The sequence below is a fragment of the Rhagoletis pomonella genome, unplaced genomic scaffold, assembly GCF_013731165.1.
Source record: "Rhagoletis pomonella isolate Grant_MI unplaced genomic scaffold, Rhpom_1.0 Rhpom_scaffold_00003, whole genome shotgun sequence".
Classification (NCBI taxonomy): domain Eukaryota; kingdom Metazoa; phylum Arthropoda; class Insecta; order Diptera; family Tephritidae; genus Rhagoletis; species Rhagoletis pomonella.
This window is the reverse complement of record NW_023458557.1, coordinates 99,689,766-99,707,444: the sequence shown is the minus strand read 5'-3', so window position 1 is coordinate 99,707,444 and position 17,679 is coordinate 99,689,766. Positions and strand designations below refer to the sequence as shown.

At 35.2% G+C, this 17,679-nt stretch overlaps 4 protein-coding genes across 5 annotated transcripts; 1 reads left to right on the top strand and 3 right to left on the bottom strand.

Moving 5' to 3' along the window:
• Positions 1–2,793: 2,793 nt before the first annotated feature.
• LOC118735971 (coatomer subunit epsilon) lies at positions 2,794–3,908 on the top strand. The gene has a single exon (XM_036466052.1). It carries the CDS (start codon positions 2,919–2,921, stop codon positions 3,837–3,839), a length of 921 nt encoding a protein of 306 aa, XP_036321945.1. The 5' UTR covers positions 2,794–2,918; the 3' UTR covers positions 3,840–3,908.
• LOC118735972 (PHD finger-like domain-containing protein 5A) lies at positions 3,863–4,670 on the bottom strand. The gene is made up of 4 exons (XM_036466053.1): positions 4,523–4,670; positions 4,267–4,457; positions 4,118–4,203; positions 3,863–4,052 (listed from the first exon to the last, which is right to left on the bottom strand). Exons 1-4 carry the CDS (start codon positions 4,572–4,574, stop codon positions 4,046–4,048), a joined length of 336 nt encoding a protein of 111 aa, XP_036321946.1. The 5' UTR covers positions 4,575–4,670; the 3' UTR covers positions 3,863–4,045.
• A 363-nt stretch (positions 4,671–5,033) lies between these two features.
• Positions 5,034–10,399, bottom strand: LOC118735970 (transmembrane protein 53). 2 transcript variants are annotated; one of them, XM_036466049.1, is made up of 5 exons: positions 9,996–10,399; positions 8,983–9,581; positions 8,313–8,676; positions 5,906–6,046; positions 5,034–5,849 (listed from the first exon to the last, which is right to left on the bottom strand). In XM_036466049.1, the coding sequence occupies exons 2-5, from the start codon at positions 9,459–9,461 to the stop codon at positions 5,595–5,597; spliced, it is 1,239 nt and encodes a 412-aa protein (XP_036321942.1). In that variant the 5' UTR covers positions 9,462–9,581; positions 9,996–10,399; the 3' UTR covers positions 5,034–5,594. The 2 variants fall into 2 exon arrangements, with proteins under 2 accessions (XP_036321942.1, XP_036321944.1); XM_036466051.1 differs by having other exon boundaries at positions 10,099–10,399.
• Positions 10,400–11,844: 1,445 nt separating this feature from the next.
• Positions 11,845–17,416, bottom strand: LOC118735969 (probable cytosolic Fe-S cluster assembly factor GJ13047). The gene is made up of 6 exons (XM_036466048.1): positions 17,217–17,416; positions 17,061–17,153; positions 16,321–17,002; positions 12,851–13,064; positions 12,625–12,782; positions 11,845–12,565 (listed from the first exon to the last, which is right to left on the bottom strand). The coding sequence occupies exons 1-6, from the start codon at positions 17,277–17,279 to the stop codon at positions 12,327–12,329; spliced, it is 1,449 nt and encodes a 482-aa protein (XP_036321941.1). The 5' UTR covers positions 17,280–17,416; the 3' UTR covers positions 11,845–12,326.
• Positions 17,417–17,679: the final 263 nt, after the last annotated feature.

Here is a 17,679-nt window from a genome sequence, read left to right as displayed (position 1 = left end):
AAGTTCTGACTAAATCCTGTAAACCGGACTGCTATTGGAACAGACTAAATTTGAAACGTTGCTGGCAACATACAAGGCTATAGGCCGGCCGGTTGTAAACTACACAGCACCAGTGTGGTCGCCGGGGACTAGTAGGACGCAGTGGACGAAGCTACAGACGGTACAAAATACAGTACTCAGGACAGCGAGAGGATGCCTCCTGATGACACCAGAACACCACCTCCACGATGAGGAAAAAATGCTCCCAATTAGGGAGCACAACACGATGCTCTGCAAGCAGTTTCTTGTTGGGAGCCACAGATGTGGCCACCCAAATAGACAGCTGCTTGCAGAGGAGCCCTCGCCGAGGCACTTCAGGAGGCATCTATATGAACTGACGGACGAAGTCCAGAGGTTAATTAAGCAACCTCTGGACCCGTCAGCTCATAGACAGGCCCTGAACGGCATTCACAGGGACGCAGTCTCGAGTTATGTAGACTCAAGACCTGTAAATGCCGTTCTAGGCCAGTGTCCGCCAAAAAGAGAAGTCCTAAAATGAGAATGTATTAGTTGGTTGTAGTACTGGTTGTCAATGTGCGTATAATTTGTTGTTGTAATTTTTGTTTTGTTTGTTAACACCACCTTGTATAAATTCGCCTTGGTTTTTGTACTACCGCTACCACCTTATATGAATTAGTCTTGAGAAAGTATTCAATTTTGCTTTATTTGAGGCTGAAAGTGAGAATGTATGTATGTGTGAGATTAAAAATTTGAAAACATTTCTGTAATGTTAGCAAACTTCAAAAATGTTCAGGCTGCCTCTCAGCGGTTTTACCATTGAATTTTTGTATCATAAGCAGTGTTGCCGTTTTAGCCCTTTCGTGGCTAGATTTAGCTACACATACTTTTTTTGGTTACACAAATTTAAAATTGCCCCTAGCCCTTTTTAACCCTTTGGAAAATGTATATTCATCCTTGACATGCAAAAATTTGTATATGCTTAATTTGAACTATTTTTTTTTCATTTATGTAAGAGATAAATTGTTAAACTAAGAAACACTCTGATGTACATATATGTGTATATGTATTGTATGTTCCTTACATTTTTATACAAACTATAAAAGTGTTAGGGCCGTTTACTTATCTATTAACGATTTAACTATATTTTAAAATAGATAAGTTTACGACCCTTAATATGCTTAATGTGTTAAAGGGCCCATAGATGATACCAGCATGCTGGCGCCATCAAGTGTTGGTGCCAGCCGATTGACCGTGTATGTTCTTGTGGTTTCATTGTACCAGCTCCTGGTGCGACGTCAAAAACGATTTGAAAATTTTATGATTCTACCAGCATGCTGGTGTCGTGAATGGTGCAATTAGCTAATTTTTTGAAGTAAAAAGTATTTCGGCGAAAATTTCTTACACTATATGAGTAAAATCCGTGTTTGTGGAAGATTAAAGTTCACAATATTTCAGCTGTGAATTGAAAAAAACAATGTTTAACAGAATTGAAGAAAAAGTATGAAAGTTCAGCTCTAATCATTTCGGTCTTTTCTGGACCCCATTTTTAAAGAAATAAACATCGTACCAGCATACTGGTATGTTATTCATATGCTTATAGCCTGATGGTACAATCACTTGATGGTGCCAGCAAGCTGGTGTCGTGTATTTCCCATTTTACATAAAAAGGTTTTTGGTTGGATAATGTATTAGTTTTTTTCCAGAGTTCATTGTTTTTCTAACCCCCCTGCAAACCAAAGTTCCCGAAATCTTAAGGAAATCGTTAGGAGTATCTCATTTCTGTAACGATTTTTTTACGAATCTTCAAAGAAAATTATATGAAGGGGTTGACACGAACTCGTAAAGAAATTTCTGTACGAAAAATAAAGAAAATTCTGGAAAAATTCTGAAAGATATTCTTCACATAGCAGCATTATTTTCGTTGCTTCACAGATTTTCTTCCGAAATTTCGTAAAAGAATGGAAAGGTGCGTAATTTATTTCATTTTAGAAAATTCGGCAAAAAATCGAATTAAATCTTAACGAATTCTTTAAAATTTCTTTACAATGCAGAATACTCTGAAAAAATGGTTTGCAGGGCCATTACTTATTGAAAATGTTTGTGTGTATACGTATACATATGTATATGTAAGTAAAAAAATTTAGCTACCATTTTTAGCCAAAACGAATTTTTTTAGCAATTTTTAGCCTTTCTTAAAGGATTTGGCTACCACTAAAAATTATTCGCGGCAACACTGATCATGAGTAGTATCATGCTATATGTATCGTTGGCTAATGGTGGTGGTGTAAATTTGAAATAATAATAATAATAATAGATTGGCGCTTACACATATGTTAGTGTTTGGCCGAGCCTCTCCTCTTACCTGTGGCGGCGCCTTGATGTTGTCACACAAATCGATTGTATTTTTATGAGAAGCTGTTTTTTCATGGCAGAAATACATTCGGAGGTTTGCCATTGCCTGCCGCGGCACGACCGCGCGCACTGCTTACCACTACACCACAGCGGCCGGAAATTTGAAATGACAAGAAAAATTTTGCTTTCCGGCAATATTCCATAACTATTTTGATGCTTTTACTCACCTATACAAACAGCTGGACTTCCAACAATGCACGTGCACGAAAACTTTTTAATTAATTCCTTATTTGTTAACGATTTTATACCGTTGTTTCTCAAATAATTAAAACTCGCTATCGCCTTGCTTGCTTTACCAACTTTTCCAAAAAAATAAATTGAACTGAACAGTACAGGGTGCAGTACGTATGCATAGAACGTAAATTTATTTACTTTACGTTCTCTGAAAAATAAGATAAAGAATTGACAAACACTGACATTGTTTTTGATACACGTCATTTGGAGGAAAACACCAAATTAATTAAATACCAGTTTTAAAAGGTCTGCAATTAAATTACTACCCTAAAATGAGCAAGCCGTTGCAAGCTGAAGAAGATACTAATTCAACGCTATTTTATGCACGCAATGAGTACTACATCGGTAACTTTATGGGTTCCATTAATTTTGTGCTACCCGAGCAAGGCACAGCTTCTACGGAGCTCCTCTCGTATATGTATCTTTCATACCTGGCTATCGACTCTGGACGCCTTATTGCTACAGATATAAAGGAAAATAATAACACTGCTTTATTAGCACTACGTTACGTGCATGATGCTTTCGAGCAACCATCTAAAATTGAAAGCATACTTGAAAAGTTGACAGATAAAGTTGCCAGCGAGGAGGACGATACAAATATTTGGCACATTGCCACCGCCATTGTGTATTGTTATGATGGGCAATTTGAAAATGCATTGAAGATTTTACATGGCTCCAGAAATTTGGAGTCAATGGCTTTAGGGGTTCAGTGTCTGTTACGGTTGAATCGCATTGATTTGGCTAAACAGGTGGTAGCTAAAATGCAAGAAATTTCTGATGACGCCACATTGACACAAATGGCTCAAGCTTGGGTTGCACTAAGCCTTGGCACCGAACAGATGCAGGACGCATTCCACATTTTTCAAGAATTTTGTGAAAAACATAATCCTACACCGTTGCTTTTAAACGGGCAGGCAGTAGTTCATTTGGGATTGGAACGATATGAAGAAGCCGAAGCTGTTTTACGTGATGCTTTAACCAAAAAGCACAATGATTACGACACTCTCATCAACATGATGGTGTTGGCTCATTTGACCGGAAAATCACATGAAACCATTGCTCGCTATTGGGAACAATTGAAGCAATTTCATCCAAAGGGTGAGCTTGTATCCGATTTGGAAAAAAAGTCATCTGAATTTGACAAGCTTTGCTTGCAGTATTCATTGGAAGGAAGCGAAGCTATACAAGCATAATTTAATTAGATTTGTAAATTATATCTATTTCCATTATATACATTTATGAATAAAAGTATTTAGAACAAATTCAATCGTGTAAAAAATTTCGTTGGTATGTATAATCATAGATTGTAGACCGCCTGTAACAAACTGCAGCATTGCTTTTCCATATACGTACCTACACACGCCAAGTCTATTGGTATAAAATACTGACTAACCAAGTTTTAATAGCTGGAATTAGAGAAAATATTAGATATTATAAGTATAGTGACTGATATTTAAATGGTTGCATATACTTTTGTTTGAAGCCGTATTTTTTCCTTTCGTAAAATAGATCTGTTTTTGAGCTTCCAAGATTTACAATTTTCGGACAACCATCGCGCTAAGGTAAAATATGAAATCAGTTTTATTTAATAAAGGAATACACATGTTTACGACTACTCACATCTTTTTCCTGTATTGTGCATTCCTTACAATAGTATGCATCTGAAACACCAGGCCCACCGCAGATAACACAGCGTCCTTGGTATGATCCATAATTGCATTCATCACAAATCCGCACTAAAGTGCATGGTCGTACATAGGAATCGCAAATAACACATTTGCCATCACATTTTTCACACAAACGTCCAATGGCTGAAACATCGGGATTTTTTGTTACAATAGGAATGATCGTAAATAGTAGTTTTTCAAGTGCTCACCGACTCCTGGCTGCTTACGACAAAATATTAAGTCTGGGTGATGTTTGGCCATTTGGTAATTTTTTTTAATAAAATATTTGTTTACTATCCGCCGGTTATAGAAGTTAATGAAAAATAATGAGGTGTATAATAGAAGCGAAATAAATTAAGAATGAAACATCTGGAATATATGACACACTAGTGGGCGACATTTTATTTTTGGCTCAAACTTATTGTACAGGATTTGGTTTTTATTTTAGCACGTTCCCGAACATTTGTGACCGGAAATTTTTTTACCAACAATTTTTACTACTGAAATTCTGGGTTTATTGGAAACCATCAGTTTATTCAGCTATGGGTCAATATGTTGTTACCAGCTTATAACATTGTAAGGGTTAAAAATTCACGATAACTTTATTAAAAAACGGTTACGAAAAGTTTGCCAGTGTAGAATATACCTATAGGTAAATTATTTCATTTCATTGCCACTTCTAGCACCAACCGTGTAATGACAACACAAGATAACTTTTTCAAGAGCCGACATTTATTTAAATTCGTTCACTACTTAAAGCCATATATACATATATTTTAGCTATTTAATGCATATTTTCTTGTAAGTAGGAAAATATTTCATTCACAAACTTGTGTTAAAACGATCTAAAATCTTTCATAAAATGAATCTTATACATTTTTATACATCCTTTAATATCTGCCAACAGTATCACATATTGAACGTCTACATACATAAAACCCAAAGTCTCTAATTGTTCGCTTTCATGTTTAAAGCATAGAATTAAGCAAATATAACAAAAATATTTTATTGTAAAGTGTCAAGTTTTAATAGGTCTTCGAAGTAGTATTAAACTAACGCATATTATATTTGATATTGTGCAGTTACAATGCTTAAGTATTGCTAAAGTTATAAGCGGCTCACACGCACACCATACTTCCAAATGCTACTCTCGACCAAATTCACGTAATATTGAAAGACGTTCAAAATTTGGTATTAAACATATATACTTATGTATGTGTACATATGTGTATGTACATACTTGCATATTCCTGACAAATATTTAAATAACATTTAATTAATTCAATCGTATTTAGATGAAGTAGCACCTAGCACTGAACGAACCGAACTAGTAGGTGAGCCACTGTTAGTGGGCGTCTCCAAACCAATACCACCATTATAAGGCCGCGACAAGCAATTATTTATAAATGAACATACGCAGTGGATGTACTGTGACGGATATTTTGTATAGATCTTCACGTGTTCGGCATCTTCGAAACAAGCAGCGGATACATCTACTCCGCGCTCTTGCCGAACTTTAATAAATTTTTCAATATCCTGAAAAATGAAATATAAATAAATTATAATTCCGCTGTATTTTTCAAAATACGCACCTGATGTGGTATGACCACATCTCCCTTCGAATATACGAACAATTGAGGAAACTGGGTTGCTTCATTTTTCAAATCACTAAACGGATTGGTTTGTGCCGGCTCAGTTTTGAAAAAGAGGCTCTTAAAAGCGGCAAAAGTCTCCTGAGTAAAGAATTTTTTAAAGTGTAAAGTTTTAGTATGGTATGCTAAAAAATGGAACACGAAAATAGTTTGGTGGAATATAGTCAGAGTACTGCTTCCGGCACATGTAGCTCCAAATACATGTGTGCATTTCCTATTCTTGATATTGCTCTAAGAATGGACGCACCTTTGTTGTTGCTGTCGTCAAGCGCCAGCGTTGCCGAAAGCTTTGCTGGAAAATCGTCACTTTACCCTAAAAAAATCGTAATTCGGCCAAAAAATCGTCAAATTTTTGTTTATTGTATTTTTTTAACAAAATAAAAAATACAAAGGAATTACATACAATGAGTCGTATGCATAACAACTAAGCAATTGCGTTTTCTTAAAATGGTATACTTTAAACTTAAATTTATTTGCACAAATTTAGTAAAAGGTCTGAAATTAAAAAAAAAAAACATTTGCTTAGGTTTTATGCATGCGGACCAAAAAATATGACTATACATTACAAAACCAAATGGGAACCCACATTGCATAACACAACTGCTTATAAATAGTTGAACTCCACTGGTTTGAAGTTTTTGAAGATTTTGATCCAGTTTTAACGGATATGAGTAAATAAAATTCCTTAAATTTTATGCTACAATTTTTTTTTTTTAGGAAAAAAGCTACGACTCGGCTGTTGATAAACACAGTTTACCAGACTAACAAAAGAAAACTGAAAAGGACATTCACAGTTGATAAAATTTCCGAGTGTCAACCAGCAATTTACCAAAACTACCAAAATGGATGTGAAGACCCTGAATGTAACATTACCCAATAAACACCAAAAAAATATTTCTCTAACCTTGGAGAAATTCATAGTTCTCAAGTTAATATCCAACATCATTTTCCAACTCATCAATACCAATTTTTAATTATCAAGTGAAAAACTAAAGCTATATAAAGGGGAAAACTACCAACGAAAAGTAAATAATCTTCAAAGTATCCTCAAATATTCTTGAAAGAAAATAAAACGCGAAGTGAATCAAGTGGCAAAATTACTGTCGGGCTGTATACTGTGAAGTGAATTATTGTAATACGATATTGATTAACTACATAATACAAAAGGAGTAATAAAATGAAAAATTAATATTTAAATTCATCTATATATGTCGTTTCAATCACATCACAAAGCTACAAGATAGTTTACTATTTCAATTTCAGTATTTCAATGATATGTTTGAGACCTATTGGAGAATTACATTGGAGTTCAAGTTGAGAACTAGTTTTTTTCTCAACTTGAGAAACAGTCCTTTTTTCATACAAAGAAAAATGCCCTTTTTGTTGAGAACGCTATGATCCTCCACTTGAGTACTGTTGAGAAACAACATTGGAGATTTGAGAAATACCTTAGTTCTCAACTTAACCTCAAGTTGAGCTCAAACCTAAAGTTTTATTGGGTAGCATCTGTTAACTGATAGATAATTTTGACGGAACAAGTTCCCTCTCCCACTTTTCTATCTCTTTCAAATCAGTGTCAGCAGTGCAAACTACCGATTTGGTTACAATTCTGGAACAAATTTAATATAACTAAAAGCACGATTGTAGAACAAAACTAGATAAATGCATGGTTTAATTTTGGATTACGTTTTCCTGTAACAAATTTTTTACATACATACATACATATGTAATTTAGTGGAAAAACTAAATTAAAAAATCGTAATTACGGAGGAAAATCGCCAAAACGTCATTGAGCTAAAAAAAACGTCAAAATGACCACGAAATCGTCAATTCGGCAACGCTGTCTGGAGCGCTGAGCAAAGAGAAGAGCAAAGCGTCGATGATGTATGCCCGCTCTGCTCTTTATTATACGTGGTTCCATCGACGTTTTGCTCGCAGCTCTAGTATGTTTTTAGCCTTATTTTGATTACGGCTGGAATTACATACATACTTGTACATATGGTCGGTTCTACCGCATATTAAAAATTTTTGTAATGTCCATCGTTGTTAGCTAACTCTGTTTTTGCTTTCACATGCAAAATTTTTCGCTAAGCGGCCGGAACTCAAACGCAGCAAGCTTTTGTCACATCGTTTGGCGACATTACAAAATTTTTAGTATCCGGTAGAACCGATCATATGCATGTTAACGGTGTACATCCGGGTCGACGTCAAATCAAAGCGGATGTTAAAAAGAAATATATTAATTTTTTCTCGTTAAACTGGCATCGCATGACTTTCCCTGTGCGTACATTTCTTTAATGTCTTACTTAACACGAAAAATTGTTAATATACTTGTTAAATCACTCACCTCAACGAACCACATAATGCTCAAGGTTAATGTTATAATTAGAGCTGTAATACAATGACACTTCTTTCTCTCTTTGCCATAAATTGCTCCAACGGCACGATATAAGCCCAAAACGCGACGCTCACCGGGAGCAGAATCAAAAATCATTCCACGTATTTGAATAGGAGTCCTGTGCTTACGCATTGCTAGCGATATGTGTTGATACAGGTAAGCACCCCCATTAGAGAAAATATGCACAATCACCGGATGAGTGTCGAAATTCATATCATACATTAGTTTTAATATTTTCTCGCCAATGGGCACCATTGCGGTACGTTTCCAAAATAGTGTATCCACTGGGGCTGTATAGCGAACGGTTATTAAGCTAAAAAAGCCAAGGACAAATATCATGTAAAGCGTACCAATCATAAAATAAGACATATTTCATACATATATATGTATATACATAAGGACAATTATAAGTACATACATACTGTAAAATATAACCATTACAGATTTACAGAATTACAGTTTGTACAAACGTACATACAATGGAAATTAAGTTTATGGATTGGATGTTAGGAAATCAGATGGTTAAAAATCCTTAGAATGATATAAAATACTAAGTTAAAAAGAAATAAACTTTATTCATGCAAATTAATGGAGGTGATTATTTGCCTGAAGAACTTACCCCCGGTCTTCATAGATTTTCGAGTATTTCATTAAATATCTATCCTGACAGCCAGCCCAACCGAGTAGCATAACAATAGGAACATTTGAATCATTATAAATGAATACGAAATCAGAATCCCCATTATCCATAGCATCGCTACGATAGTTCATTGTTGGGAACTTTATAAAATACTCTAAAGTATCTTCGCTTTGCATGGCCTCGCTATATTGCTGCTGGTGTTGTTGTTGGTGCCGTTGGGCAACCTGCAATTGACGTTTCGGCGATGCGTTGGCGTCACGTTGCTGCTGCTTTTGCGAACTATATTGATTTGCGGGTATATTACGTTTGTTGGGCGCAGCTGAATCCAGACGTCGCATAGCAGATGTGCCGCCTTTCTGCTTTGCACCTTCAGCGGGTGGTAGGATCATGGATGTTGATGCGGCAGTGGCAGCGGCCGGCGCACCATACGAGTGATTAAAAGAATTAGTTGCGGACATACTTGGTTTGGTTATCTAGCTGTCTTGAGGAATTGCTTGAGCTTTTATAGTATGTATACACGTCCGTTGAAAAATTTTAATTAGGCTCGCACTTTGAATTAACTCGCTCACCGATATTTCCTGGAAAATGTAAGAAATGCATACATACATACATACGGGCGTACGTGTTTACATGACAAATTTTTAAACGAGTATCTCGATAAATATATATTTTTAGATTTATTTTATAAATTTTTTCTATATTCTTAATAATTAGGAGAGTCCAGTGAAACAGGCAGTGTTTATTCGAAGCTAAAAATTGCTTTGAATCAAAAGAATTATTTAGTAAAAACTGACACCTGGGATCAACACTGAAGTGCTGCGGAGGATATTAGTATTGCTAACGAATTTTTTCCTTAAAAGCATCTGGGTTAGGAAAAACAAATACATATATATTAAGCAATCATTCGATTTACGGATATTTAGTTTCGATTTTCCGCAATGTATGTACGTATGCTTTTTGCAGCCTACTTTTAGGGATTCTGCTAAACTCACGAACAATTTGTACTCTATTTCCGCTTTCTTTTGCTTTACTCCCAAGGTATTCACTTGTATTTTATATTTTTCGTAATTAATTTCGGAAATTTAAATTTTTTACCGCAAAGGTGTGAATTTCACTAAACCTCAGCACACGCGTTCGTCCTGCAATTGTAGATATGTCAAAATTCTTGACCTTTCTACTGTCATTTTTCTTTGCCCATTAGAAAGCCGACAATTATTATTTCATTTTCTTCGTACACTGTGCTACATTAACGTCCTTTTATGGTACACCTTTCTATATTTACTTTGTACATGTGTACGTACATAGCCTGCAAACCAAAGTACCCGAAATCTTAAGGAAATCGTTTGGAGTATCTCATTTCTGTAACGATTTTTTACGAATTTTCAAAGAAAATTATATGAAGTGGTAAAGAAATTTCTGTACGAAAAATAAAGAAAATTCTGGAAAAATTCTGAAAGATGATATTCTTCACATAGCACCATTATTTTCGTTGCTTCACAGATTTTCTTCCGAAATTTCGTAAAAGAATGGAAGTGTGCGTAATTTATTTTATTTTAGAAAGTTCGGCAAAAAATCGAATTAAATCTTAACGAATTCTTTAAAATTTCTTTACCATGCAGAATACTCTGAAAAAATGGTTTGCAGGGTATGTACATATTAGGGCACAATAGACCTAAGGTCGCAGTGCACAGTCTCTAACATTCTATCTATGTACATATTAATACTTATAGTACGGGACATGCATACATATCTGTGTTCGTATGGAAAAGTAGCTTATGTCGAAAGGCTGGCTTTAGTATAAATCGGCATTCACAGCATACGATTGCGAATGATTTACTGGCGCTGAGTTGTTGAAGAACTTTTGGGAAATAAACGTGCAAGAAGTAGTTCCGATACTAGCAAGTCAATATTCTTATTAAGTCTCATCAAAAAATTCCTTGTAGTTTAAAGAATAAAGGGAATGCCGCATTATACTAAAGCCAGCCTTTCGACATAAGCTACTTTTCCATATGAACACAGATATATACACACATATGTATGTACATACGTAAGCCAGAAATATAAGTTTTAGCACTGGAAACCGCGTTCCCAAATACTAGTAACAAGTAAAAGTAGATTGGAATAAATATGTATCGGGTTCTTTCAGTTATCTATTTTTTTTAACCGACTTCAAAAGAGGAGGAGGTTATCAATTCGTCGGATATTTTTTTTTCAGGGACATAAGTTTAATCGGAAAAACGTTGTTCCATAACAGTTACTAGATGAGAAATATTTTTTATTTCGCCGATGAGAGTTACATATAACCCAACGCTTACTTTTTACGTTGCCTGATAACTGTTATGTAGGGGAAATATGTTTTCCGTCGCCAATGCGGGGTATTTCCCAACGTTTAACAGTTATTTCGCTCCTCCTCTTTTATATTCATCTTCTTTGTCTTCTTCTCCATCTCCGTCTTCATCAGTATTCTTATCTTACAACGTTTGCCAAACAACTTAAAAAATAGACGTTGGATAATAACTGTTATCAAGCAACGTAAAAAAATAAACGTTGTGTTATAACCCATATCGGAGAAATAAAAAATATTTTTCATTTAATAACTGTAATAAAACAACGTTTTCGTTAAATTTCAGAATTCGGGCAACGTTTGCGATATGTATGTTACCGCATAACTTTGGACCACATTAACCGATTTCGATAATTTTTTAAAGGAAAGGGAGTATATCACTACTTATATTACTACTTTCGTTTAGATCCGATCGTTACCTGATAGATTTTGGATAACTCTAGGTATTGAAACCGTTATAGCAATGCATGTTCCAAAATAATATACTTACAATAATGTTTGTAGTTTCAGTGTTGGTCAGTAGGCCGTATTTTATTTCTTCAAGAAAATGTAGTAAAAGGCATTTTTAGGTAACTAAATTATATTGGGAGATCGATTTATTTTTTGACGATTTCTGCCTACATCGATTATTTTTATTTTGATTCGAATCGACTCAAAAATCGATTTTTTTATTTCGATCTGCCATTTCTAATACATATGCATATACTGAAGCAGTAAAGATGCAGCCATATGGGAACAAAAACATTTACAACTTTTTTTAAACTCTGTTAATACAAAACATTAAAGCACATGCGCTAGGAGTGTTTTTTTTTTTTGTATTTTTATGACATACGCAACCCTTGTAATCATACTTGGGTAAAACTGCTTATATAATTTAGGCGAAACAAAGTATTTCTGATTTATTTTAGTGCGCTTAAAATTTTTTATTTAATTTTTCATTTGTAAATTCAATATAAAATTTTCGTGTCTCAAATAGCATTTACCATTTAATATTAAGCGCTGTATTCATTTTCTCCACCGCATGGTAACCGGTATGCAGCAACATTTTTGCTTTATCGCTGTGCGCACCGTCGAAAAATTTATTATAAATAAGCTTAGTATCTTCATTTTCTGGTATCGATTTCGGCAATTGCTTATAAAGTTCCTCTAATTGTTGATTCATCTCATGTACAGAAATCCCTACAGGTGGTCGTACTTGGGCACCGCCATTTATACATCCTAAAATTGAGGAAATTATTTTTTATAATATACAATATGATATGATATATGAAATTAACCTGATGGGCAAGCCATAACTTCCACAAAGTGAAATGGAGTTTTACCACGTTTCAGTTTTTGTACCAAATTTTGTATGTTCCGAAAACCATTAGCAATCGCAAATTTAAGCAAGGTTTGGCCGCCATATTCCAATGTTATTTCACGGAAATCCGGATTCCTGGCATATTTAATGATTATAAAAGTATGTTTGCATATTTATGTACTACATAAAAATCTCCACCTTACCTCAGATTTTTATATTCCAATTTTTCAACATCTTTTGTAAACAATTCTTTTGCAGCATATTTAAATATATGGTCTGCATATCCGCCAGAAGTGGAGTACTCATGCGCCCAAACTGCAGCTTCTGGACAACGGGTACTCCATGGCCAATCCATTTCACATGGTGAAAATGTATTCAATGGTTTGTCATCAATCGTGAGCATTTGTTCTATTTCGACTTAAAGTGGATAGGATGAAAAATTCATTAAATATACTTTCGACTAAGAAATTTAAAATTATCTTCACTTTTTTGATATTGGTTTGTGCTCTAAACTGCACCTGTATATTAATATAAATAACTTTCTCAAAAGCAGGGACGGAAAATAATCATTCAGCCATATCATGAGTTTCATTTTCCCCGAGCCTGTTCACTTTTCACTTTTGGTTTCCCTGTATTAAAAATTTTCGGGTGAAATTTTGGTCGATAAGCTCTGTAGAAAAATCACAAGAAATATTTTTCATTATTTCTGTTGCTTGAAAAAGTACTTTGTTTTTGCTGTAATTTTTTTTGAAGAAATACATATGAAATACGTATGATTTAAGACATTTTTATAGAAGAAAATGTATCTTCCATTTCTTGTGCGTAATTTTATCAGTTTTTCGTTTTTTCTTGAAACCTCAAGATAGTCCTTTAACCAAAAAAATCAACAAGTTGAAATCGTCGTAAAACAATTTTAACGATACTCCCGTGTTTGTGTTTGACGTCCTTCTGTAATTTAAAATGGTTTTTATTTTTCCAGTTTAATCAATAAAGATTAAAAATAATAAAAATTTATTTTTACTTTTATTAAAAAAAATTATTCTGCCTTATCCTGAGTTTCGCCCAAAAAAAAAATGACCTAAAAAATTTTCATTCGCCCATAGTAAATACATGGAAACCAAAAGTGAAAGGGAACCGGTTCGGGGAAAATTAAACTCATGATGAGGCTGATTATTACTTGATTTATATTTTTTCGATCAAAAATAATGATTATTGTATGACTTTTATTTTTTTGGCTTAACGATAATCTGCCTTCTCCTGAGTTTCGCATGAAAAAAAATCATACGAAAGTTAGTTAGACTAGTAAAACCAAGCTGCCTATCCTAAGTTTCACCTGAAAAAAAAAATTCACCCGAAAATTTGTCATCCGCCCATAGTAAAACCATGGAAACCAAAAGCTAAAGTGAAACTCATGATAAGGCTGATTGAGTTTTATTTTTTCACTTCAGAATAATGATCATACAAAAAACTCAAAAGCTATACCTCCGTGATTTTCGACGTATCCTTTTCACCCTATATAACGTTTAATGGATTTCGCCGACCCGCACCACAATAGCCCAACTTTGCTCTGGCTATTGCAGTAGGCTTAACTCATACCTGAGCCGAATAAACTAGGATGTGCTCAAACAATGCCCGGAATGCGGAGTGTCGCCACATGACTCACTGCACCTCTTCGCATGCCCCCAGAACCTCACACAGCTAACGCCCCTGTCCCTAGGGACAGATCCTGTCGAAGTTGCGCACTTCCTGGGCTGAAACAGACGACAACGTAGATGGATGAACCGACCCGAGCGGGGTTAAGTAGTAGCTACAACAACAACAATAAATCCCAAAATTTGCAGGACAAAATTTCAGTATCTTGGGTCTGTATGGCGTTTTCAATTTTATTAATAATCATTATTTTTTAGAGGAAAAATAATAATCAATAATAATTATTCAGCCTTATCATGAGTTTCATTTTCCCCTAACCGGTTTAATTATCACTTTTGGTTTCCATGAATTATAGCAAGCGACACACAAATAGATAAGCTTCAAAAAATGCAAAATAGGGCTATGCGATTTATCTTGAACAAGCGGTACGACACACCCATACAGGAAATGATCGCAGAATTAAAATGGCTGAGCGTGAAACAGCAAATTTTCTATCACGCTATGAAATTCGTGTTTAACATAAAACAAAAAAATGTGATATCCTACGATATAATAGTGAAACCCATTCGTATTTACTCAGGGGAAATAATAGCTTCAGGCTGCCGCTGTATAAAACGGAAATAGATAAGAAGAATATCTTTTATAAGGGATCAAAATGTTATAATGAACTTCCAGCTCAAATACAAAACTGTGAAAACGTTGGTACCTTCAAAAGGCTGCTACTTGATCACTGTAGAACATTGGCTATCAGATAGAAAGTCCGGCATGGAAACTAGTCCTTTCCATCCGTACTAGCTGGATGACTCTGGATTTAGTCCATTCAGATCATCCATAATGTATGAAATAAGTAGGTCGGCATGGAAACTAGTCCTTTCCGTCCGATCAAATAGCGCGACTCTGGATTTCGTCCATTCAGATCGGCTGCCGGTAGAGAAGTTTATAAGAAGCGGCTTGGAAACTAGTCCTTTCCAACCGCTCAGTTGTGGCGGCTCTGGAAATTACACTCTTAGACCGCATATCGTACGTGATATATTTACGGTACTGCTTGGAATCCCGTCCATTCCAACAGCATCGAGAATATGCTATCTTAGTTAAATATACATACTATTATGTAGCTTAGAAGGAAAAGTGTAACGGTTAACTTATTTTAAGCATTAAATTTAACTTTACTTTTATTTTATATTGCAATACATAATTCAAATGTATATACGTGAATGTATATAGGTCAAATGACTGTAATAAATAAATAAATAAATAAATTTAATATGGGCGGAACACAAATTTTCGGGAGAATTTTTTTTTTCGGGTGAAGCTCGGAATAAGGCAGATTATTTCTTAGCGAAAAAATAAAAATAATCTTATCTATTTGTGATCGCAAAAAATTTTATTCAAATAATTATTTCGATGTAATGTGGAACGATTTTCCGCCATCCCTTGTCAAATTTGGTTTGGAGACAAACTGGTTTCGGCGTTGTGCCATCTTCAGTGTCATTGTTCGTTCTGAATAGTTTCTGTTAGCCGTGCTAAATCTTCGTTGGTTCTTAGATAGGTACGTCTCCGCAGATTATATTCTTTTATTCAACCAGTAGTTGGTGTTCTGTGTGTACATCCTCAGGTAAGTAGGAGTCAGCTGCTCACATCTTCTTGATTATCTATGGCCTGGATTCGCAGGTAGGTAAAACTCATTCCATTTTTTATGGTAGTTGCAGAGTTTCTGTCCTGTTTTACGAATAGTAGCCTGGGTGGTTCGAATAATATATGAGGTGCGGTGTATATTTGCTCATAGTTTCGTCCGAAAAAATATCACCCGAAAATTGTTCAACCGCCCATAGTAAATGCACGGAAACAAACAAAAGAAAAGTGAACCGGTGCGGGGAAAATGACACTCGTGATAAGGCTGAATAATTTTCAAGCGAAAAATAAAAATCATAAAATAATGATTAAATGCTGCTTTAAATTAATTTACTCATGATTACCGCCCCTGCGGCTCTCGTTATCGTATTTTTTAAATCGGTTCACTTACTTGAAGTAATTACGCAATCGACATCTCGAGAGTTATTAGTTTCGTTAAAAAAATCTTCTCGCGAAGCTTCTAACTTCTTGTCATAGCATGGCATTACCGTCACATGATAAATACGTTCAGATGGTACGCCTAATTTTTGCGCCATCCATTGCTTTGCCAGAACTCCCATTATCTGTTGCGGCGAACGCGTCGTGGCAATGAAAGGCAAAATGAAATTACCATGTGTCTTCTCCGCATAACAAACCCAACCTGGGCATGACGAAGAAAGCATCGGTAAAAGTTGCGCATCAGCCGCATCGGAAGCTGTCGCCTCGCGAAAGCGTTCCACAAATTCGTTGCGACATTCGAGTAACGCTAAATCATCGGCAATTTTTGTATTCAATACATAATCTGCTCCAAGAGACCTAAAATAGCCACTTAAATGCTTCGCAGCTTCTTCCGGCGTTAAGTCGTAGCGCTGAGCTAAACTAATGACGGGCTGAGGCGAAATAGTTACAATAATTGTACGTATACTCTCTTTGGTATTGCGACGTTTTAATGCAACATTTTCACGTAGAACTCTCAATAGTTCCTCTTGACTTTGTTGTGTGATAAGTACACCTTCGGCCGATGTGATACAACCAGAACAAGCCAAACAATCCTGAAGTGTTATTTCCACTTTTTGGAGTTTTTGCTTACCTGTCTGTGGGCATAGATGAAATCATTTTTTAAATATTTTTTGTTTAATTTATTTAACATACCGCGGTTTCTTCATAATAACCATCTTCCTGTATGGTAATCTTAGCCCCAGTCTTCGACTTGGTCTTTTCTATGGGCACTGGTTTGATGCATTCCTATCATCGTAATTTTACTCATTAAAACTGGCTACATAATATATTTTTATGTGAAAGGCTTACCTGTGACGGAGTGATGAAGTCGTCTAGATCAGTTAACTGTAAGGCTCCACTAAATCGTGACATCTTTACCTTTATTTTTACTTAGTTTTGTTTATAAAGACTTGAAAAAATGTACCATTGACCAAACTCCTATTTTCACAATGGGATATGTCCAAGTTATTTGTTATCATCAGCTGTTTTCTGTATGATACATAGGGTAGCCACCACTATTTCTGCTATAAAAAAGTTTACATCAAGGCGAATTTATACAAGGTGATGTTACTGGCGAATTTAGATTACAACAACGACAACCACATGTATTTTGTATGGAGGGTGTTGTGTCAAATCTCAATTCGCTCCAAAGTTTCCATGTATTTTGCTTTGGCTTTTGATGGGTGTGCTGTTAAATCAGTAAAAGCAAAAACAAAATATATGTAAGGCGAAGAAATCAGCTGATTGTACAACACCACCTTGTATAAATTCG

Bases quoted from the DNA above. Each gene is read 5' to 3' on its own strand.
- LOC118735969 (XM_036466048.1), bottom strand. From the start codon at position 17,279: ATGTCACGATTTAGTGGAGCCTTACAGTTAACTGATCTAGACGACTTC. The intron at 17,154-17,216 runs GTAAGCCTTTCA...TTACGATGATAG, and splicing joins ACTTCATCACTCCGTCACAG to GAATGCATCAAACCAGTGCC. The intron at 12,783-12,850 runs GTAAGGTGGAGA...TAAATATGCCAG, and splicing joins TTGGAATATAAAAATCTGAG to GAATCCGGATTTCCGTGAAA.
- LOC118735972 (XM_036466053.1), bottom strand. From the start codon at position 4,574: ATGGCCAAACATCACCCAGACTTAATATTTTGTCGTAAGCAGCCAGGA. The intron at 4,458-4,522 runs GTGAGCACTTGA...CCGATGTTTCAG, and splicing joins TCGTAAGCAGCCAGGAGTCG to CCATTGGACGTTTGTGTGAA. The intron at 4,204-4,266 runs GTGAGTAGTCGT...ATTTTACCTTAG, and splicing joins GCACAATACAGGAAAAAGAT to CGCGATGGTTGTCCGAAAAT.
- LOC118735970 (XM_036466049.1), bottom strand. From the start codon at position 9,461: ATGTCCGCAACTAATTCTTTTAATCACTCGTATGGTGCGCCGGCCGCT. The intron at 6,047-8,312 runs GTGAGTGATTTA...TTCTTTACTCAG, and splicing joins GCATTATGTGGTTCGTTGAG to GAGACTTTTGCCGCTTTTAA. The intron at 5,850-5,905 runs GTGCGTATTTTG...TTCATTTTTCAG, and splicing joins ATGTGGTCATACCACATCAG to GATATTGAAAAATTTATTAA.
- LOC118735971 (XM_036466052.1), top strand. From the start codon at position 2,919: ATGAGCAAGCCGTTGCAAGCTGAAGAAGATACTAATTCAACGCTATTT.